Source organism: Chiloscyllium punctatum, chromosome 9 (genome assembly GCF_047496795.1).
Source record: "Chiloscyllium punctatum isolate Juve2018m chromosome 9, sChiPun1.3, whole genome shotgun sequence".
NCBI lineage: Eukaryota > Metazoa > Chordata > Chondrichthyes > Orectolobiformes > Hemiscylliidae > Chiloscyllium > Chiloscyllium punctatum.
In genome coordinates, this window is record NC_092747.1 from 54,627,359 (window position 1) to 54,651,938 (window position 24,580).

Below are 24,580 nucleotides of genomic sequence, written 5' to 3' on the forward strand. Positions count from 1 at the left end.
ACTTGGTATCAATTTTCAACTGATTACACTCCTGGGAAATGCCTCGGAGTGCTGTCCTACCTTAAGGGTGTTAGATAAATGCAAGTTGGTGTTGTAAACTAACTGGAATAGTAACTAGCTAACAATATCCAATGCTAATAATTGACTCAATTGGGATTTTTAGTCCACTAGCTTTACATGTTTATCAGTGAGTTTTGTTTTATTTATTACAGCTCCTAACCAAAACCACTCAGCATTTGCTTCAGGTATAATACATTTTTTTTTGCTACAATATCCACGTTTGAATTTATTTTCAAGTGAGGCATGTGTCAATCATCCATTTTTGAAGTCACTGGACTTGAGCTTGATCAATGTTTGGTTCCATATTTTCAGAAGTAGTGTTAAGAGGGTCCATTGCTTCTTTATCTGTAGGTGTCTGTTCAACTATATCCGTGTTATCATTGTTAAGTGATCCTACTTTATTATTTTTTACTTTTTTAGGCTGTGAATCAAAGCCTTTAAGAATGTCCATTTTCTGTGATAACACTCCCCTATCGAAGAGAAGTTTGGTCAGATATGAAACGCTGAGGTTCATCAGTAAACATGACAACATCGACAAAGTTTTGAATGGAAATGTTTGGATATATATTGGTCCACTTGGAAATGTGATATCCAAATAGCATCCAGCATAACAGATCAATGGTTGTAATCGTAGGTACGGTTCACCACCACTAATGCGGAGAAAAATACCTAAGATGTAACTAGTGAGGCAACCATAAACATTTGTTCCCTTGATATACAGTACGGATACCAGCTGAGGAAAAAGCAGAACGAAGATGAGATCCGAGCTTAGGTACCATAACCCATAGACAGAAGTGGACATCCATGTCATTCCTGCTGCTATTGATCCAAACATAATGATGCCTGCTCTCATTACCCACACCAGTTCATTATCTGTGGCCTGTAATGCACAAGAAGAGAAATAAAGGAAAAATAGTTGACTATTTTAATGTAACAAGGTTAATCTCAAATAATTTATGAAAGATATATTCTTTGTCCAGTTTTCACAATATCCTGAAATCTGTTGAGGTGATTGTGGTCAGATTTGTTACCTTGCCCAAGTGACCAATTTTCAAATATGAACCTAAACAGTGATTGCCAGAATACTGGCTGTGATTTATCATTCCAGAAATAACCAATACTTTAAGTATTTTTAATCAAAAAGCTCAGGCATGTTATGACACATCACTGGAGCAAGTGGAACTTGAATTAAGACCTTCTGGCCTTGAGGTAGAGGTAGTGATGTTATTATGTCGCAAGAGACTTAACTAACTTTTTAAAGCATGCGGTCCCAAGTAAGAATCATTCAATGCTGATTAGGAATAGGATCCTTTAGGCTATTGTAGCATTAGTATAGCCATCTTGCCTGATGCTAGTTAGCCTAGAGCACAGAATCACATTCCTGCACTATGTTTTAATAATAGCTTCTGACATTTTCTCTATGCCAGATGTTAAGCTAACTGGCCTGTAGTTTCCTGTTTTTCTACCTCCATCCCTTTTTGAATAAAAGAGCAACATTAGCTATTTTCCAATTTAAATTAACCTTTCCTGATTCTAATGAGGTTTGGAAAATTAAAACTAATCTGTCAACTATCGCACTAGCTACTTCTTAATAAGATCTCGGATGAAGTCCATCAGGACCTGGGGACTTGTCATCTTTCAGTTCCAACTATTTACTCAGTACTATTTTATTGGTAATTGCAATTTTCTTCAGTTCTTCCCTCCCTTTCAATTCCTGAGTTACAGCTATTTCCAGGGTGTTCTGGTTGTATCCTCTCGAGTGTAGATTAAGGCAAAATATCTGTTCAAATCGTTTACCATTCTTCATCTTTCATTACTAATTCCCCAGATTAATTTTCTATAGCACCAGCACTTTATCTTGTCTCCTTTTTTAAATATCTAAAGAAAGCTTTCCTATTTAAAAAAAATATTTTTAGTTAATTTTTTCTTATGCTCTAATTTTTTCCTCCTTGTTAATCTTTTGTTGCTTTATAGGTTCTGTCCAATCTTCTGATCTGCCACCTATCTCTGCATAACCACATATCTGTTCTTTTAGATTAATACTATCGCTGGCAGGTCTGTCCCTTAGAATTTTTCTTGTTTGATTGAAATTACCTAACTATGCATTCTGGAATATCACCGTAACTGTTTCTCACTGCATCTCTATTGACCTACTCCTTTACTTAAATTGCCAGTTCAATTTTGCTTGTTCTGCTTGCATGCCCTTGTCAGAACTACCCTTGTTTAAATCCAAAATAATTATCGTGGACCCACTCTTCCCATGTGATTGCTTTATTTTATCATTCCTCAACTCTCTCTACACTGCTTTAATATCCTGATTTCCTGAATTTAGGTCATCCCTCTCTGTGGTGCTAATACCATCATTAACTAAGCCACTCCTCTACCCTTGCTAAGCTTCCTGTTCTTCCTAACTTCATTATTCAAGCCCCAATCTAGATCATACTGCAGCTATGTTTTAATTATGGCCACTAGATAGTAGTTACTTATCTCAATTTGTACAACTAGTTCACATGCATTCAAACACATTATCCTTGTTTTGTTTTTTGTTTTAGTCACTTCTAGTTTTATCTGCTGATTTTCTCTTAGATCTGCATTCTCTGTCCCTTCATGTCATTATCTGCTTCCTCTTTCCCACATTAATTCCATCCTCTATTGCATTTTTTCCATTCATTGAAACACCATAACTTCCCAAATTTGCACCCGTGACACCACTTTTTAGGTTAAACCCCACTCTACTTCTCCTGCTATGCAATTAGCAAGACCATATATATTTGTGGATAAATATATTTTTAAAAAAGGTATTAATATAGATATATTGCAATAACCACCTTCAATAGTAAAAAATCAATCTACTTGAAAGTAAATGCAGTTAAAATAAATTGTTACTCATATGACAGATTGAAATATAACTTTTCATATAACTTAAAATCACATTACTAGGTAAAATACATGTAATATCATAAAAGAAAATAAATATGTACAATAAATAAACTTGAAGACTTGTAGGTTTAAGACATGCTCACTTCACGCCTAAGTACACCATGATAAAGATTCCGAGTAAACATGGAACTTGCTGATAGGATGGAAGAGTCAGCTGATGACATCACTGCAGCAGAAACTGCTCCAAGGCCAAAAAATGCAATATAACTTGGACAGAGGTACCGCAGTATAATTGGCAAAATCATCTGAGTTTCATTTCTCCCTATAGGATCTGGAAGACCATAGTTTGTCTGATTCCAGTCTGTAACAATAATGTGAAACAAAAATAACCCTTAGACTTCTAGCAAGCAGAATCCTCTGTTTAGTTGTATTCTAGTGCCTGAATTTAAAAAAAACAAAGTAAGTTGAAACTTGCATTACACATTTAGCAATCCATAATGTCTGGATAAATATTGTTTTGGTAAAAAAGCAGCTTAAAATGAATGATCATGTTGAAATAGGTCCACAGAGGCTGGTATCCTGTCAATAAGTCTTCCCTTATTTACACATGGAGAGTCCTTGACACTGATCCAGCGCTCTCAGAGCCAGCTCTCAGAGTGAACAGAATGTCTGACACTCCTGTTCTTAAGTGTCAGCCAGGGTTCCCTGATTGGATAACAAGGAACAGTCCCAATCTGGAAATTCATAGTTTGTGAAGTCAACCTGACTGACCTTGTTACAATCACTACACATGTGCTTTGATAATTTTGCTGTCTGTACACTTATATCTATATGTTTGATTGTTTCACCCTGATTAGACATTGATGACTTTTCATATGATTTAGAACAGTTTCACATTACCAGTTGATGCTCCTACTGCACCAATGATTACAGCTGGGAGAGCCAGTATTAAACTACTGAAAGCAGCCACAATGGAGAGTATTTGTGCTTGAGCAGCTGTGGAGGCCGAAAGTACCCTTTGAAAATATGCCTGCCAAGGAATTCCTCCTAAAATCTGCAAAAACAGAAGAAAAAACTTAGCCTTAATATCTACAAGTTGTGGGTCTTTGATACAGAAATATATCATGGATGAATATTTACATCCAGAAAAACAGTTTTAAAAGGGAGGTATTTTTATCATACATGACTTAAGTATGTAGTCTTGATTTAAGACCAATTCTGTACGTTTCTCATTAATTTGTTGATATGTTTGGATATTGATGAAAATTATGTTGTCATGTTTTATTACATAGTTGTCTTTGGTCCCCAGCTACGAACTTGGATTCCTAGTCATTGATTCCATCCCTCTGTCTGACTAAACTGAGGTTTATCAAGACTATTCACAACCTTGAAGGCATAGCTAGGCCTGTAATGAGCTTTTAATCATGTGTTTGTGCAATCAATAAGACTGCCTGACCAGCATTACCCAACTCCTTCCATGCCTCAGCTCATCTGCTGGTGAAAACCTCATTTATGCCTTTGTTACTTTTAGACTTGACTAGTTCAATGCATCCCTGGCTTTTATCCCATTTAGTCCTCCTCGGTAAACTTTCAGTCATTTAAAAATCTAATACCCATGCTCTAACTCGCACTAAATATCAGTCACCCATCACTCCTTTGCTCACTAAGATGTACTTGGCTCTGCCTCACTTAAAATTTTTATTCTTGTTTTCAAATTCATCCATGGTCTTGCCACTAGTAATGTTTGTACTCTTCTGTAGTCTCAACTCCACCAGGGTGACACGGTGGCTGAGTGATTAGCACTGCTGCCTCACAGCACCAGGGACCCAGGTTTGATTCTGGCCTCAGGTGACTGTGTGGAGTTTGCACATTGTCCCTGTGCCTGCGTGGGTTTCCTCCAGGTGCTCTGGTTTCCTCCCACAATCTAAAGATGTGCAGGTTCTGTTAATTAGCCATACTAAATTGCCCATAGTGTTCAGGTATGTGTAGATTAGATGCATTAGTCTGAGGGTAAATATAGGATAATAGGGAAGGGGAATGAGTCTGGGTGGGTTACTCTTCGGAGGGTCAGTGTGGACTTGTTGGGCCAAAGGGCTTGTTTCGACACCGTAGGGATTCTATGATTCTGAAACATTCTGTGATAACTGTATTTCTGGAATTCTGGCCTCTTGTTCCATTATTGGTGATCATACCTTCAGCTACATTGGTGCTAAAGACTTGAGTTCCTTCATTCAATCCTCCCTCCTTAACTTGCTTTCCTCCTTCCAAATTCTTTTTTATATATCCACTTCTTTCACGAACCTTTCAGTCATCTGTCCTTCTATCACCCTATGTGGCTTTATGTTGTATTTTGTTTTATCCTGTGTATTGATGGGTGATATTTATGACATTAAAGGCAATCGGTAAATAAAAGGTTTTGTAATTCAACACTGGCTGAGTAAGAGGGTGAACTCTTGTCATCTTAGTGAAAATCTAGGCCTTTTAGATTTATACGGCACAGAAGCAGGCTATTGAACTCACTACCAATATATACGCTGTGCACTAGCCTCCTTCTACCTTATTCACCTAACTCTACTAGAACATCCTTTTTTTCTATCTCATGTACTTCAGGTCATCGAGACATACAGCATGGAAACAGACCCATGCAACTTACCTAGTTTTCCCTTAAGTATATTTATGCTATTTGCCTCAAGTATACTATATAGTAGTGAGTTCCACATTTTCATCACTGGTTAGCTGAAGATAGTTTTCTTAAATCTGCTATTGGAATTTATTAGCAATTATCTGATACTTAAGAGCTTTGGTTTTGCTTATTCCTACAAATGGAAAGATCATCTTTACACATCACCCGAAAAAAAATCATTGGTATTTTAGAGACGTCTAATGGGTCAGCCCTTCGTTGTCTCTGTTCCAGAGGGAAAAAAAACAACTTGTTCAGTCTTTTCTAACACAGTTTGTTCTGCTGTAACGCAGTGCTTGCATTCTTGGGTTACCCTGGGCTGCGCGATAGAAATAATGGGGCCTATGGGAAAAACAGGGTTAGGGGCAAATGACCAAAAATATCAGTAAAAATCAAAACAAGAATAGTAGTTAGTCAAACACAAATGATAGCACAGTCTAAGTAAATGCTAAAATCATATATTTTAATGAAATAACACAATAAGTTTAACACTTTAAGGGATTTTTGAGTTTGCTGAGTTCCAGTACTGTATTAAGATGGGGCTGAGGGTCATCACCAGCATCATCATTACTTTCAGGTGCCGTTCTGGGTGCAGGATTATGACGAAGAAACAATTTAGTGTAGAAGTGGATGGCTGCAGTTCATTGTCCTCAGGCTGTTTCTTGAGGTTGGCTTAAAGAAGGGCTCATGCAGGAAACATCGATTCTCCTGTTCCTTGGATGCTGCCTGACCTGCTGCGCTTTTCCAGCAACACATTTTCAGCTCTGATCTCCAGCATCTGCAGCCCTCACTTTCTCCTTAAAGAAAGGCATCTAGTTTTTGCTACTTTGCCATCTTTCTTTGTTCATGAAGAAGCTATTCATAAGGTGCCAGATAAGACTTATGCCACGAACTGCCACTCTGCTTCATTCTGGATTGTAATCATTGTCTTCTAAGAGCTGCAACAGCTTCTCAACTTCCCTCAGGATAGAAGACAAAAGAGAAGTGCAAAGTCCTTGCCTGTAAAATCATGAAGAAAATCTGGGAGAAGCTTCTTCTAAACTGCATGCAGTCAGTCCTTACTGACATCACCCCAGGCCATAATGATGTCAATAGCATTCTTAATGTTAAAGCTCTTCCAAAATTGAAGATCACTGTCCTCATTACCCCTCTCAGTTGCTGCGATCAGCTTCCTGAATGTGCACCTTAAATAATAAGCTTTAAAAGTTGCTATTGCATCCTGGTCCATGGGTTGAATGAACCATGAGGTTGTGCTTGGAGGTAGAAATAGCACTTTGATGTTTTCAGAAAGCTCACCAATGGTGGGAGGATGGCCTGGTGCTTTGTCCAGAATGAGGAGAATCTTGAAATCCAAATCTTTTCTCCAGTAATAATTTCTAAAAACATCCTCGAAAACATCAACAATGAGGTCAGAAAAAAGTTGTCCCATCATTCAACCTCTCTTGCTTGATTGAAATAAGCACCTAGTTTGGACTTAAGGTAGCTGGGGATGGAATCACATAATAGCCAAAAGGAGTTTGTGTTTTAAAAAAATCGTTCCCCGATTCACTAATCACCTTACAGCCAAAACGCATTGATGAAATGTGTGTTTTCGGGAACAACCTGTATTTGCATATTTTTATCCCATGAATCTCTATTCCACCTTATCCGATGTCTCTATATTCTTTCTGTAATATAATGCTTTGGATAATTCACAATATTCCTCGTGTGGTATGTGGAGGCCAATTCCTTGCTGTTGCAGAACTTTCAAAGGACAGGTCTGGTGCAACCTAACTTACTGACATGTTACTTGAGGTTGGATCCATTTCTGTCAGTTTTCTGAATTAAAACAGATGTGCTTGAGACCCTAGTCATTGTTGGACTTTTAAAAATAATTCTTTGTTAGAACAATATACTTCACCCAGGAGGGAGCCAAAGACGGTGCAAGTTTCTACATGAAGTCTTTTATGAAGAACTATCCTACATGTATTGCACATCCAGAAATGCACTGCATGATGCCTTATTGAGAGCTCCATCATATTTAAAATTATATGAAAACTGGATGTTCATCTTAAATTACCTGAACTAGAGGTATTATTTAGGTCAGAGGTAGAACCCACATTCATTGTGGCTGACTGAAAACAGTCATTACAGGGAGATTTTTCATAGATACATGGAAATTTTCAGTGCAGATTCACACCAAGTACCCAGGATATAGCTATTATTTAACATAAAGTGCTATATTGCACAGAAGGAATTAAAGACAGAATTCCATTGCCAGTTACTAATTCTGAAGATTCTTACTGAAGAATCAATGACAACACGTTAGGGTGATCTCATAGCTGTGTTCTTTCTCTTAGTTTTTATGACAGTTGATGTTTGTATTTGTGGACGGTTGCCTTGTCAGATAATTTAAATTCGTTATGAACTGTGGCCCATCTGGTCTTCAAAGCAGGATTGAAGCCTGGTATCCAAAAATAATCAAGAAATTTATTTCAATTTCACCTTCACTCAAATGAAAATACTGGGAAATATATTGCTTCCAACACCTCACATAACCAACTACTGCTGCAGACTTTTAGACCTTCTCCATGGTAGAAGTTTCAAACAAGAACATAAGACCATAAGATATAGGAGTAGAATAAGGCTATTCATCCCAGAGTCTACGCCACCATTTGATCACAGCTAGTATTTTTCTCAACCCCATTCTCCTGCCCTGTCTCCATAATCCTTGGTCCCCTCACAAATCAAGAGCCTATCTATCTCTGTCTCAAATACATTCAATGACTTGGCCTCCACAGCTTTCTTTGGTAATGAGTTCCATGGATTCACCACTCTCTGGTGGAAGAAATTCCACTCCATCTCAGTTCTAAAGGGTCATCCCTCCATTCTGAGTGCACCTTGGATAGAAGAACCTGGCATTGACATTAGAATATAAAATAGGAATAGGAAAGTCAGTCCTATAAGCTGTTTCTTCACATTATTGGATGATTACTGTGACAAGGCATATATACTTGGGCCAGGTTACCAACAGCTACAGGTTTACATGCTCATGATTAAGTTGGAATCTACCTCTTTCTGTCAGTTTTGAACTTATCAGTTCAAGTGAAGAACTTGTAAGTATGTGCACATGTAATTTGTGTGATATTATTGAGGTTCAGAAAGCAGCACTTTAACCTATGGAAAACAAGTTATAACTCTGATTGATATTGAAGGGGTAAGGGATATTTATTTCAGACATTGAAATCGAGGCATTCAACAAGATAAGCTGTGAGTATATGTTCTTTCTAATGTATATGTCTGTGTTATAGACATCAGTTCAGACTGAGGCAATGCATTGTGTGTTTTAGCAGATCTGATTCCAAAGAGGAACTGCACATTCAAAGTAATTAAGCAAAATCTGCTTTCTTGGGTTTCTGGTCTGGTTTAATTTTTATTATAAAGAAGTTTGATATAGTTTCTAAAGCACAGAGATTCCTACTATCTGACACCTGGAAGAAAACAAAATGTTTTGAATTTATTCAAGAACCATGCAACAAATGCTTTTGTTCAATTGTTGGACAATATTAAATCACCAGATTTAGTGTTTATAATGTGGTTCCTGGCTTCAGGTTATATACTATCTAATCATGCACTGACTAGCTAATGTCTCAGACCAGAACTTGACCTCCAATCCTGACTTAGAAATATATTGCTGTTTCCTCACTTTCACTGGATCAACACCCTGAAACTCCCTCCCTAACGACATTGTAGATCTACCTACAATACATGCATTGTGTCATTCAAGAAGGCAGCTCACCACCTTCTCAATGGCAAGTATTGATGGATCATAAATGTTGGCCCAAACAGTGAAGCCCATTTCCCATCAGTGAATAAAAAAATCTTCAAATCCCCCTTGCCATTGGATCCAGGTCCCAATCTGCGGAGAATGTATGGCATGAAATAATCCAGTCACATTTTGTTAAAAAAGAAATCATACTGAGACATCATTCCATTCATCAAAAGGAACTTTGGGATTTGGAGCATCAGAACCCTCATGGACAATGCAATAATGACAGCCCTGAATGCTGCACTACCATTGTAGCTTGGAAACCTGATACCATCAGTGTCGCACAAAGTGTGATACCTAAGGTATATTCAGGAATGCAACCAAAAACATTAAGAGATCTTGTCAGAAACATAAAATGTCAAGGTATAGGAAAGAGCACACAAATATTCAAGCAGTTCAACTGTGTAACCCTTTCATGCACCACCTGCCCCACATGTGATGCAGTCCACTGATTACACATTAGTCTTAGCAACTATTTCAAAATTCGTCGAACACAAGTGAAACCAGGTCATCTTCAATCAAAGGGACTGCTTAAGTATGTATGGGGTAATGGCTTTCCTACAGAGATAACTATCTATCAAAACCTTATATGCATTACGAAAGGTCTTCCAAAACTCCAAAAAAGAGGTTATGGCATTGAGGGTGAGTTGGAGGTTTGGATTAAGAATTGGCTGGCTGGAAGAAGACAGAGGGTAGTAGTTGATGGTAAAGGTTCATCTTGGAGTGCCGTTACTAGCGGTGTTCTGCAAGGATCTGTTTTGGGACCATTGCTGTTTGTCATTTTTATAAATGACCTGGAGGAGGGGTTAGAAGGTCGGGTGAGCAAGTTTGCGGATGATACAAAAATCGAAGGAGTTGTTGACAGTGAGGAAGGATGTGGCAGGTTACAGTGGGATATAGATAAGCTGCAGAGCTGGGCAGAAAGATGGCAAGTGGAGTTCAATGTAGCTAAGTGTGAGGTGATTCACTTTGGTAAGAGTAACAAAAAGATGGGGTACTGGGCTAATGGTCGGATACTTGGTAGTGTGGATGAGCAGAGGGATCTTGGTGTCCATGTACACAGATCTTTGAAAGTTGCCACCCAGGTAAATAGTGCGGTGAAGAAGGCATATGGCGTACTGGCTTTTATTGGTAGAGGAATTGAGTTCCGGAGTCCTGAGGTCATGTTGCAGTTGTATATGACTCTGGTGCGGCGCATCTGGAGTATTGTGTGCAGTTTTGGTCGCCATACTATAGGAAGGATGTGGAGGCACTGGAACGGGTGCAGAGGAGGTTTACCAGGATGTTGCCTGGTATGGTAGGAAGATCGTATGAGGAAAGGCTGAGGCACTTGGGGTTGTTTTCATTGGAGAAAAGAAGGTTTAGGGGTGACTTGATAGAGGTGTACAAGATGATTAGGGGTTTAGATAGGGTTGACCGTGAGAACCTTTTTCCATGTATGGAGTCAGCTATTACAAGGGGGCATAGCTTTAAATTAAGGGGTGGTAGGTATAGGACAGATGTTAGGGGTAGATTCTTTATTCAGCGAGTCGTGAGTTCATGGAATGCCCTGCCAGTAGCAGTGGTGGACTCTCCCTCTTTATGGGCATTTAAGCGGGCATTGGATAGGCATATGGAGGATAGTGGGCTAGTGTAGGTTAGGTGGGCTTGGATCGGCGCAACATCGAGGGCCAAAGGGCCTGTACTGCGCTGTATTCTTCTATGTTCTATGTTCTATGTTCTATGTTCTAGAAGATGGTTGGGAGACCTTAAATACTTAACGAATAATGGAACACAGTGGCAGCAGAGCCTACCATCTACAAGATGCTCTACCGTAACTCACCAAGGATTTCTTGGAGAAAATGTACAGCAGACAATGGAGGCAGTAAGGCTGCTAACTCCCAACTTTTGTCTTGAGGGAAAATCATCCTCCTAATGTCACCCTTGCAGGTATTAGAAATGTTGCCAGGAAGCGCAATACCAACACAAGATGTATATATCTGTGCTTAATGCATAAATGGACCTAGCTGGAAAATTGCTTATGGAAATAAATAGGAAACTTAAAACTTGACAACCTATTTTTCTAATCCTTTTGCACCTGCAGAATTTGCATTTATAAATATGAAATCTACTTTATAATGTTATTCAGAAAGTGTTGGAATGCCCACAAACCAATCATATCTATAGGCCAAATTTTGGGAGAAACCATCATCAGAGTTGATGAGTTAAAACATGGAACATCACTTATCATACAAATTTGACTGTCCTGTAGTGTAATCATGTCCCTTCTCCATTTCCTCAACATTTATTTTTGTGCTTTAGTTGGAAAATTTTGCAATTTGTTGGTGAAGAAATTCAGAAGCACCATTCATGGGCTCCCTCACCCTGTGTTGCTGGGCAGGTTAAGTACCTGAAAAAGAATGTTGGGTATCAAGGATGTTTTGGGCTGAGTTTGTGTCAAAAATAAAAATTGAAAGATTCATACAAGTTTTTGCATATAGAAGTTTCTCCTCATCTCAATCTTAAATGATTAACTCCTTCTGCTCAGGCTACGACTCCTGTGTTCTCAATTCCCTGTCCAAGGAAAACAGCTTTTACTGCCTACCATATTAAGCCTTTCAGAATTTTGTGTGTTTCACTGTGATAATCTTTCATTTTTCTAACATTCAGAGAGCATAAAACCAATTTACTCAGCCTCGCAAATAGGGCAACTTTTCCATTAGCATGAAAACATCTAGGGAACTTGCAATTTGAATTTCAAATCTCGTGTGCTGTTTCCAAGACATGCATGTCCTTCCTTGGTTATAGAGACCAAGTCTGTATGTAATTCTCTAGGTGTGGTTTCACTATAGCCTGATACAATTTATTTTAAGACTTCATTCTTGTACTCCAATCCTCTTTCAATAAAGTCAACATGGCACTTGCCTTCCAAATTCCTTGCTGTATCTTAATGCTAGCCTTATCTGTTCCTTGCATGAGTAGATCAAAAATACCTTTTAACACTGAAAGAAACAGTGTCCAGCACAGATGGAATCCCCACAGAGGTACTAAAATACAGAGGCATGCTTGATATGAAACCGCAAACATATCACCCTTGTCCGAAAGGAAGACAACATGCCAGGGGATTTCCTAGATGCATAATTGTAACCATTTTCAAAAAAGGAGAAAAGTCCAAAGGATTTCACACCTGTCTGTCACAGAAAGATCATCATGAGAATCCTCCTCAACACCTCCTCCCAATGACCGAAGAACTCCTCTTAATGCAGTGTCTGCCCATCAGGAGGAGCAATGGGTATGATTTTCAGGGCACAATAAATCTAAGAAAAGTGCATCAAACAGCACTGACTTCTGTACATGGCCTTCTTCAATCTCACAAAGGCCTTGGACTCTGTCGACCATGTGGGATAGTGGAATATCCTTTCAAATTCAGCTGCAAACAGAAATTTGTCACCATTGCCTGCCTGTTTAACAATGACATGCAAGCCATGATCCTCAACAATGGATCTTCCACAGACCAAATGTGAGTGCAAACCAAGGTCACACAGACCTGCGTCATCACATCAATGCTCTTTTCCACCTTCCTCATGCAACACCACCCAATTTTTATGAAGCACCCCATTGGAGTGGAGCTAATCTACAGGGCTTTTGGGAAACTCTTCAAATGTCAATCTGACTACCCCATCTTCTGTCACTGGGCTGCAGTGTGCAGATAATGCCTTCATGTGCATACACTCAGAGGTCATGCTGTAAGCCTTCATTGATTCATTCACCAATTTCAAAAATACTTCTATAAAAGAAAAGTTATCTACTGGCCATTCTTGCCCATACCTGCTACATAACAACAGACCCCCAACCATCAAACTCCACTAGGTGCCCCCGGATAGCATGGATTATTTCCCACACCTTGGGAGCCCATCTTGATGCGAGAAGCCAACATTGATTCCAATCTGCCAATGGATGCCTGAGAAACAGAGTGTTCAAAGTCCAAGATGTCAAATCTAGCACCTACAAAACAGCCATGGTCCTCACTCTCCTGCATGCATCAGAAACATGGACCATGTACAGCAGACACTTCAAATTCCTACAGAGTTATCACCAGCACTGCCTTCACAAATTCTGCAAATCCATTGGTAGGAGAGGCATACCTATGTGTTCTCTTCCTGGCCAATATCCCCAGTTTTGAGGCACTGGTCACATATGACCAGCAGTTACAATGGGTGGCCTATATTATTTAGCTATACCATCATGACTAGCACATGACACCCTAAACAAGTGCTCTACTCTGACCTCTGCAATGGTAAGTGATCATTAGGAGGTCAAGTGAAATGCTATGAAGACATCCTGAAAGCCACTCTCAACAAATGCAACATCCCCACTGACACATCAGAATCGCTTGCATTAAAACATATAAACTGGAGGAGCAGCATCTGCAAGCAGCAGAAACAGCGTGCAGAATCCAGAGTGTGCCCCTCACCTGGATTGGACATCTCAGTCACTGTAGAACCACTGTAGAGTCATCCTCGACCCTGAGGGACTGCCAAAGAAGGAGTCACTTTAAGTCTCTATGAATATCGACATCAAAAAATCATAACGCCTTTTAAGAAATATTCTGTTTTTCTATCCTTCTGACTAAAGTAAATAATTTCACACTTCCCTACATTTTATTCCATCTGCCACATTGTTGCTCACTTAATGAACCTGTCTATATTCCTTTATAGCATCTGTGTCTCTTCCTCATTACATACATTTTACAACTAGTTTTGTGCCATCAGCAAATGTATAAATATTACACAGTCTCTTTGTTTAAGTTATTAATATAGATTGAAAATAGCTGACAATCCAGCACTGATGGAAGGAAAATACCTTTTTATACCTCTGTTAACCAATCTTCAATACATATTAATAAATAACTTCCAAGTCAATTGTGTATTAACGTTTGGGTGAGGCACCTAATCAAATACCTGTTGGGAATCCACATATATTCCATCTGCTGGTTCCCTTTATTTACTCTACAACTTACATCCCCAATAAACTGTAATAAATTTTTCAAACATGATTTTTCTTTCATAGAGTCAATTTGGTTTTGTCTTCTCTCAGTCCATCAATAACACTTCCTTACTAAGAGATTCCAACAATTTCCTGAACACTGATATCAGGTGAACTGGCATGTAGTTCCCTGTTTTCTCACCCTTTCTTAAATAACAATTACTTCTGATGACTTTCCCCGTTGGAGTCATTCTGGAAAAACTCTGTAATGACCACTTTTGGCATTCTAGGGTGCTAGTTATAAAGTTCAGGAATTTGATATTGTGTTAGTTCTGTACATTTGCCCAATTTGTTTTCCCTCATGATACTAATTACCTTAAATTTCTCTCTTCTATTAGGCCTTTGGTTATACTTTACTTCTGTTATATGATTTGTATACTTGATTGTGCTAATTGTACATAGATTTTCATAATCACCTGTTCAGAGATATTATTTCACACCTCTGGCAAAGATGGGAATTGAATTTGGGTTGCTAGCTCAGACAGAGGGGCATTACCACTATACCGTAAGAGTCTCTCTTCTTTATTTTATTTTCTATTTGGAGATGTTATCACATACATCTGAATGTCTTTCGCCATCACTAAATCACAGTGACTTCTTTAACTATTAACAATCACCAGTAATTACTCTGCTAATTTTATGATATTTTTATTTTTTTTATTTAACCTATTTTTCTACTCAACATGCTCAGAGATGTTATCTATGTTTATACTAGATAAACTTGATGAATAACTTGCAGGTTATTAACTAGGTTTTAACTTGAGCAAATTCTAATAGATACTCATTAAAACAGGGTGTAGTTGAGTGATGGTAGGGTGTAGTTGAAATGGCAGACCAGTTAAATAAGAAATGGCAAGTCAATTAAATACATATGCTGTTTCTGTCTTCAAAAAGGAGAACAAAAATAACTTCCTAAAAACATTGGGGAACACACAGTCTATTGAGATGAAGGAACTGAAAGAAACCAATTAGGGAAATGATATCAGGGAAATTGATAGGTCTCAATACTGATATATCCCTAGGGAATGAAAATCTACATCCCAGAAGGAAGTGGCCCTAAAAATAATGGGTGCATTGATGGTAATCTTTCAAGATTTTACAGTCTCTAGAACAGTTCCTACAGATTGTAGATTAGTTAATATAGTCCCATCATTTTAAAAAAAGAGGTAGAGCGAAAACAGTACATTAGAGATTGGCTAGCCTGACATCAGTAATAGGAAAAATACAAGAGTTCAGTACAAAAGTTTAATAGCAGAGGACTTGGAAAATAATGACAGGACTGGACAGAGTCGGCATGAAGTTATGAAAGGGAAATCATGTTTGATAAATCTACTGGAATATTTTGAGGATGCAATGTGGTTTAATTGGACTTTCAGATGATTTTTGATATGGTGCCACACAAGAGGTTAGCATGTAAAATTAAAGTGCATGCATTTGGGGGTGGAGAACTGTCTAGCAAACAGGAAACAAAGAGTAGGAATAGCCAAATCTTTTTTATGAGTGGCAGTCAGTGACTACTGGGGGACCAAAAGGGTCACTGCTTATTAGACACCAGCTATTCACAACAGTATAATAATAATTTAGATGGGGGACCTAAATATAACATCCCCAGGTTTGCAGACAGCACAAAGGAAACTGCAGAGATGATTCAGTGTGAATTGGACAAGTTGAGTGAATGGGTAAATACATGGCAGATGAAGTGTATGTGGATTAATGTGAGATTTTCTACTTTTGTAGCAAAAGCAGAAAAGTAGATTATTGTCTGAACAGTGAAAGATTGGGAAAAGGGGAGATGCAATGTGACCTGGTGTCCATGAACACCAGTCACTGAAAGTAGGCTGTGACTGCAGTAAATTGTATGTTTGCCTTCATAAAAAGAGGATTTAGATATAGGAGTAGGAATATCTTTATGTAATTCCTGAAGAAGGGCTTACGCCTGAAACGTCGATTCTCCTGCTCCTTGGATGCTGCCTGACCTGCTGCGCTTTTCCAGCAACACATTTTTCAGCTCTGATCTCCAGCATCTGCAGTCCTTCACTTTCTCCTGTAATTCTACAGTGCCTTGGTCAGACCAAACCTGGAGTATTCTGTGACACCTGGTCTTACCTGAGGAAGAGTGTTCTTCCTACAAAGGGTGAGGAACAAAGATTTACCCAACTGATTCCACTGATAGTAGGATTGATGTATGAAGAGAGACTGGATCAATCAGGATGAGTCAGCACCAAAGTCATTGGAGTTTAGAAGATTGAGGAGGATCTCACAGAAACTGATAAAATTCTCCCAGATTGCAGGATAGATGTTCTTTATGACTGGGCGTTACAGTCTAAGGATATAGAGTAAGCCATCTAGGACTGAGGTGAGAAGAAATTTCTTCACGCAGAGAATGGTGAGCATGTGGAATTTTCTTCCACAGTCATTAGTTGAGACCAAAACAAAATGTTTTCAAGAAGGAGTTAGATATAGTTCTTACAGTTGAGGTGATCAAAAGAAACCAGGAGAAGATGGGAACAGAGGACAGAGTTGGACATTTAACCATGATCATATCAAATGGTGGAGCAGGGCTGGCCTACAGCTGCTCCTATCTTCTAGTTTCAACCTAGCGTTATTGTTTTGAGTGAAAATGACACTTATTTGTTAGTCATACTGATTGAAATATTAACTATGTTTTTTTCTCTCCACAGAAAATGACAGACAGGCTGAATGTTCCAGGCAACCACACTTTGAAGCTATGAAATGTTATTATTCTTACTGAAATAGAAAGTCAATTAATATGGAGAAATTCTATAGGATTTCAGTAGCCTAATAAAATGATTTGCAATGGTGACTTAAGGCTGTTTCTTAACTGACTCATAGAGTGCAAAGACAAATGAGGAAATCTGCAAGTTGAAGATGAGAAGGTATGAAAACAATATGTTAAAGCTCACTTGATCAAAGGCGGAAGGCATGTGAGTCAAATATCTCCACAGAGGCCGGTATCTTGTCAGCAAGTCACCCTTTATTTCCATGTGGAGTGTCCTTGACTCTGAATTCAGCTCTCTCAGAGCCAGCTCTCCAAGAGAACAGAGCCTTTATTTTCCTTCCCAACATTATCACAGCACCCAAAGGCCTAGCAGTGGTGCTTATATTTTCCCTATACTCCTGTTTTTTATCTGTCAGCCAGGCTCCCTGATTGGACCAGATTAATAGTCCCAATAAGGAATTCATATTCTATGAGGTCCACCTGGCTGATCTTGTTAGAAACATTACATCCTTCCTCCTCTGAGTCCAAGGATATAGGCCGTTTCTTTTATTTGCAGTGTCTCCTGGGGTGTTTTAACACTAGGTCAGCTTTCTCCAACTCTGCCTCTGATACAGGCGGCATGTAACATACAATAGCTCACCTCCTGCACCCGGAGTGTCTTGGAAGAAGTTCATTCTCTTCTTCAGGTGGCAAAAGTGCAAGGTGGTGACATTTGCTATGTCTATCTCAGATTCTCAGGTATCTTCAAACTTGACAAAGTGGGAGAACCCAGGGGTTCTGGAACAGACACAAAAGGCTGTCGTGGAGCCTGGCACGTTTTGCTCCTGTACGGTTTGGGAGTTTGCAGCTTTCATATGGTCCACATGTTTGTATGGGACTGTAGTAACTACCTAAACGTCATATGTTAATGGACCTGACCTTGCGTTGAACATGCCTTTTGCCCATGCAGGGCCATTTCTGTGGTTCTTGCACCAAACTTTGTCACCTGAAGTAAACTGGCTCTCTCACTTAGCAGAGTCTTGTGTTCAGCACTGGCGTTCCAGATGCCATTTTTCTCTCTCCTTCCCAGGTCCAGGAAGATCAGAATTAACCTCTTGTGGAATCTTCTCCCCAATAGCAACTCTGCTGGAGCTAACCCTGGAGATGCAAAAAGGGTGATCCGATAATCAAATAGGAACCAGGACAGTTTGATGTCTAGTGAAGCTGTAGGCTGTTTCTTTAAGCCTGCTTTCAAAGTTTGGACTGCTTTTTGGCCATTGGATGATGGATAGTATATGTCAAATCCCATTCAACTTTAGGAAATACTCAAATTCACTGCTGGCAAACGATGGCCTATTATGTGAGACCAACACTTCTGGGAGTTTGTGTACTAAAAAAGATGTACACAGCTTTTCTATCATCATTGCTGTGTTTGATGAATGAACTCTATGCATGTTCAACCACTTTGAGTAAGAACATTTAGCCCATGGAAGCAGCTACCACAGTTGATGTGTAACTGAGTCTGGAGTTTACCCAGCCATTCTCATGAATGTGAGGGAGCTGCTGGCAGTAGCTTTTGTTCTTGTTGGCAATCTACAGCACTGTCCCACTAATGCAGCTATGTCAGCATCCAATCCTGACCACCAGACATAACTTCTCATCTGCATTTTGGAAACTCCTGTGTGACCCTGGTGGAGTTCAGTCAATATCTGGCAGTGACCTTTGCTTGGGACAATCACTCTTGCTCCCTATAATAATGTGCCATCCTCTACTGTAATCTTTCCATGTATAAAAAGGTTCCAATTCTGTTTGCGATGGCCCTTTGTTTTTCCCTATCACCACCAGCTATTTCGGTTTTGCTGGGACTGGATTTTTTTGCTGTAAAGTCTGATATTGTCAGCTGTGACTGGAAGTGTGTCCAGAATGTTTAAAACCATTACAGACTCTTCCTGTGGTGGTGCCAATCATGTTGTATCTGCCACTGGGAAATATGCTCAATGCATCTGCATGTGCACCTTGGCCTCCGAGATAGCATTCCAACTTATAATTATACACACTTAGTATTAGAGCCCATTGCTGAATTTGGTCTGAACCTATGGGCAGTGCTGCCTTGTCCTAGTACATCTAACATGGGTTTGTGATCCATTATTATTACAAATTTATGTCCATTTTCCACTTGAGAACTCTACTCCCTTCTGGACTCAATATCAAGTTCAACAATTTTAGGGTGTGAAGCACTTTCTCCGATGTCCTTACCTCAACCTTGTACAGCTGCAACATAACCTCCCAGCTCCCACACTCAATGCACTGATGAATAAAGCCAAGGATACCAAATGCCTTCTTCATTATTCTGTCAATCTGTGATTCTATTTTCTAGGAACTATGAACCTGCACTCCAAGATCTCTTTGTTCAGCAACAGGACCTTACCATTAAGTGAATAAGTCCTGCCCTGATTTGCCTTTTCAAAGTGCAGCCCCTCACTTTATCTAACTTGAACTCCATCTGCCACTCTTCAGCCCATTGGCTATCTGATCAAGGTCCCATTGTACTTTTTGGCTGTCCACCACATCACCAATTTTGGTGTCATCTGCAAACCTACTAACCATACCTCCAATGTTCACATCCAAGTCATTTATATCAAAGACATAATGCTGTAGGCGGTACAGGACATTGGTTAGGCCATTTTTGGAAAACTGCATTCAATTCTGGTCTCCCTGTTATAGGAAGGATGCTGTGAAACTTGAAAGGTTTCAGAAAAGATTTACGAGGATGTTGCCAGGGTTGGAGGGTTTTAGTTATAGGGAGAGACTGATTAGAGTGGAACTGTTTTCCCTGGACCATTGAGAGATGACCTTATAGAATTTTATAAAATCATGAAGGGCATGGAAAGGGTAGCCAAATTCTTTTCCCCAGCGTAGTGGAGTCCAAAATCAGAGGGCATAGTTTTAAGGTAAGAGGGGAAAAATTTAAAAGGGACCTAAGGGGCAACTTTTTCACACAGAGGGTGGTACATATATGGAATGAGCTGCCTGAGGAAGTGACAGAAGTGAGCATGATTACAACATTTAAAGGGCATCTGGATGGGTATATGAATAGGAAGTGTTTAGAAGCGTATGGGCCAAATACTGGCAAATGGGACTAGATTAATTTAGGATATCTGGTTGGCATTGACGGGTTGGACCAAAGGATCTGTTTCTACCATACAGCTCTATGACTCTATGACTATAACCTCCACACATCATGCTGTTACACCCTACCTATTGTTAGCGTCTAATAGTCCCCATTAATAGGCATTCCTTCTCCAGACTGGCCATTATCCAATCCTTTGTCCGTCCAACTGTTCTTCTCTCTCTTTGGTTTCTGTCTGCAACTCTCATTTACTCCTTACCCCTTCCGTCCCCTATCTTGTGCATCAAAAACAATTTTCTCTAGCTAAAATGTTAAGTCTGATTTCTCTCCACAGATGCTGTAAGATTTCCTGAGATTTTCCAGCAATTTCTGTTTTTGTGTCTGATTTCCAGCATCCATGGTTCTTTAGTATTTTTTCATTTAATGATATGAGCTGAAGCAATTTTCTTAAATTGGTTGAAGTGCAGGTATTAGCACATTCAGGTTGTTTTAGCAAGTGCTGCTCAATCGCAGAATCACATCGACTGTAAATATTTTGTTTCAGATTATATTAGGCACAGGCAAGTTGAATGAAGTCTGAAATTCATGCATGATATTACTCAATTATTTAGTTGGGAGATTGCCTTTTCAGACTGCCAGCAGTATCCTGACAGTAGAAAATGCCACTCTTGTACAGTGTCAGTATGGAACAACTTCCAGAAGCCATTTTTCAAATGCATCTCAAATTACCTTCAGAAAGGCAAAGTATCTCAAAAATCTGAATGACAAGTGAATTTTACTGTCAGGGAGTTGCAAAATAGATAGGCTGTATGCCCCTGGAATTGCCTGATCAAATTAAATACCATGCTTCTTTTGTTGTTTCTGAAATGAAGTGATCAGAATTGAAAGCAGTGATCAGTTGTTGCCTAATCAGCATTTTATACAGTTCCAGTATAATGTCTGTGTTTTTGTATTCTATGGGTGGTTAATAAAGGCAAGTATCCCATATAGCTTCTTAATCACCTTAACTACTTGCCCAAATATCTCAAGGATCTGTGGAAATGCAAACAAAGATGCCTTTGATCTTCAGTGCTTTCCAGGATCCTATTATCCATAGTGTAATCCCTTACCTTATTAGTCCTCCTTAAATGCATTATCTCACACTTTTTATTCTATTTGCCACTTATTGTCTACCTGACCAGTCTTTTGATATCTTCCTGCAGTTTATTGCTATCTTCCTTCTTATTTAACACCCTATTAACTCTTTGATGTTTTCAGACTTCCTGATCATATCTCCCCTATTTAAGTACATTGATGAACAGCACAAACATGAAGGGCACCAGCAACGAGCCCCGAGAAATCTCCACTGGAAACAGAATTTCAGTTGCAGACGCATCTTAGTATATCCTTCCTTAGATAAGGATATCGATATGATACACAATAATTTGGGAACAGTCTCACCATAGTTCTATAACATTATAACAAAACATCTTTACAATATTTACAAATCTCTCTTGGTCAATATTGGATCCAATGTGCCACTTTGTCTTAAATCCCCTGGACTTTGATTTTCATGAACAGTATGCCATGAGTGACTTCTTTAAAAGTCTTGCTCAAGTCCACATAGACTACATCAGACGCGTTACCTTCATCAACAGTCCTGGTTATCTCCTGAAAGAAATCCATCAAATTTGTCAAATACAACTTCACCTTGACAAATTCATGCTGACTATATAAGTTTAATCCATGTCTCTCCAAGTGCCAATATTTTCTGTCCCTCAGAATTTCTGATAATAATCTCCCCACTACCAAGGTTAGATTGACAGACTATAATTTACTGGTCTATTACCTCCTCAATTTTTTTTTATTAATGACTTAACATTTAACCTCAAGGATGCCTAGTTTTGAGATTAGATCTGGACAAAATCTAACCTATTTCATACAGCTGTGATAGGTGAGTATCCCCACCAGGATTGTAGGGTAAGCACTCTTACCAATATTTCAGCAAGTAAAATAATGGGCACAAGGCCTAATGGTTCCCCCTACCACAGACCAATCTAGCAGCAATGTCATTTATAACTTGGTTAGTTCAGTTAGCAGCAGTTTTGTTTCACAACTTGTGGTGATGAACATTAAAATTCTCCTTCAGAGTGCATTCTTTGTCTTTGCCACAGTTGGTGCTTCCTTCAAGTGTTGTTCAATGTGAAACAGGACTGATTCATAAGCCAAAGGGTGGTGGAGCAGGAGACGGTAATCACCAGTTTTCCTTGCTCATATATAAACTGATGCTATAAGACTTTATGAGGTCCAATGTCATGGATTGTCAGTGTCATCCCCTCCCAAATGTACATCACTATAACGTCACCTCTGGTGTTAGTCTGTATTAATCTGTGAAGGATGCTTCACTGAGTATTTTTATGTTAGAGCTTTGCTTGACTGGTTTGTGGTTCAGCTTTCCTAATTTTGGCACAACTCCACACGTTAATAAGGTGGACATTGCAGCATTTATGGTGGAAGGCAACATTCCCTCAAAGCTTTGTTCTGAGCGTCCGTGTACACTGGTTGATGCACTGTCATTGTCCCACGGATTCATTTCTGTTTTCTCCAGTCACTGCCACACACAGACCCCTGAGGTCAATGCAGTGGCTATGGAAATCAGAGGAAAGGGTGTGCTGTTGCAGAGTTCAGTGCCAGGTGGTCTCTCAAGCTTTATTCCATTTTGACTTTGTAGTCATTTGACAAAGCTGACTAGTTTGTTCAGCCATTTCAAAGAACAGTTGAGAATCACCCACATTATTGCTGGTCTGAAGTCACTTGTAGGCCAGACTTGGTAAGATTTCCTTCCCTAAAGGAAATTAGTGAACCAGGTTGATTCTGACAAAAATTGATTACAGTTTCATGGACAAAATTTCAGAGACTAGCTTACAAATTTCAGATTTACTAATTGAATATAAATTGCACCAGCTGCCTTTTGATTATTGAACCAATGGTGTTAACATTCACGGCCACTTCCTTACCTGGATCTGCAAAATAGAAACCTGTCTTCCAGTGCTACAATTATTAACAGCAATTAAATATTTTAGCTCTCTGCAGCCCTGTGAAGGGAAATACCTTGTGTTATGACAAACAATGGCATCTTGAAATGTCACTGGAAACCATTCACATTGCTAATGTGGTACTCATGTATTTAAAGAAAAAACAGAAAAAATCTTCAGTTGGAGCCTGGTGCTTTGTGTGAATTTATCTTAGATGGATTACAATCATTGATACTGCATACGTACCATCAGAATGTAATTGTCAAACCAAATCCATGCATTTCCAGGGCTTATGTATCCAAGCCAAGGTTCACGGTAAACATACTCTGTAGCGGTGATGGCAATACTTGTGACCGCAGGATTCAAAACAGCAAAAGGCAGGCTCATGTACTGTATAGAAAATTAAAGCAAGAAATCTTAATCCACCACAAAATGGATTCTCTATCCAGAGGTTTTAAAGTTAAATGGATCATTTTAAACATAATTTAAAAACTCACCAATCCTACAAAGATGCATAATAGTTGAGCCATGTCTGTGTATGCGACTGAGTACAAACCGCCAATCAGAGTGTAACAAACTGCTATCACAGTAGAAATAATAATGGCCAAGTGGACATTAATTTCGAAAATTACACTCAATGATGAACCTGAAGGAGGAAATGTCATTAGCTATGAATCTGGATGTAATAGCGGGAACAACAATATCAATTTGTAGCTATCAAATGATAATGTTTTTAAATCAATTACTTTTTATGCAAGCTAAAACATTGAGTTATACATGTTTTCAGACACACAACTTTGTTAAGTCAGAATGAAGGAAAGGGCAAAGGACATGTCTAGCAACACAGAACTCTCAGCAGTCACAGGATTATGCATTACTTCAATCTTGTCTCATGGTCTTGCATATGCCTCACTTGTTTATCACCATTTAGCTAGAAGACTGGAATAACTGCACAGAGCCCAGGTCCTGTCACCAAGTCACCTTTTATTTACTAGTGTACAGTACACTGGCTATGCCCAGCCATCTCAGAGTTAGTCCTCAACTGAGGAAATTCTAATCCCCTGATTATATTGGTCAGCCAGGGCTTTCCTGCTTGGCCAAGGTGAACAACCCCAATCACGAACCTCAACGTCAACCTGGTTCTAATCACTATATGCTTCCCCCTGCTAAGTCTGGGGATATAAGCCTTGTAGCTTTCACCCAGATGTGGTTCCTCTGACACAGACCCAGACAGAGGCGACGTGCACAAGACTGTGGCCTATCT

At 39.2% G+C, this 24,580-nt stretch overlaps 1 protein-coding gene across 1 annotated transcript in view; it reads right to left on the minus strand.

Moving 5' to 3' along the window:
• Nucleotides 1–328: 328 nt before the first annotated feature.
• LOC140481691 (high-affinity choline transporter 1-like) overlaps nt 329–24,580 on the minus strand; it is a 92,555-nt gene continuing 68,303 nt past the window's right edge. The window contains exons 4-8 of the mRNA XM_072578266.1: nt 23,814–23,962; nt 23,563–23,706; nt 3,841–3,994; nt 3,084–3,301; nt 329–940 (exon numbers count right to left, since the gene is read on the minus strand). Coding sequence (XP_072434367.1) covers nt 329–940; nt 3,084–3,301; nt 3,841–3,994; nt 23,563–23,706; nt 23,814–23,962 — 1,277 coding nt within the window. The remainder of the gene's footprint in view (nt 941–3,083; nt 3,302–3,840; nt 3,995–23,562; nt 23,707–23,813; nt 23,963–24,580) is intronic.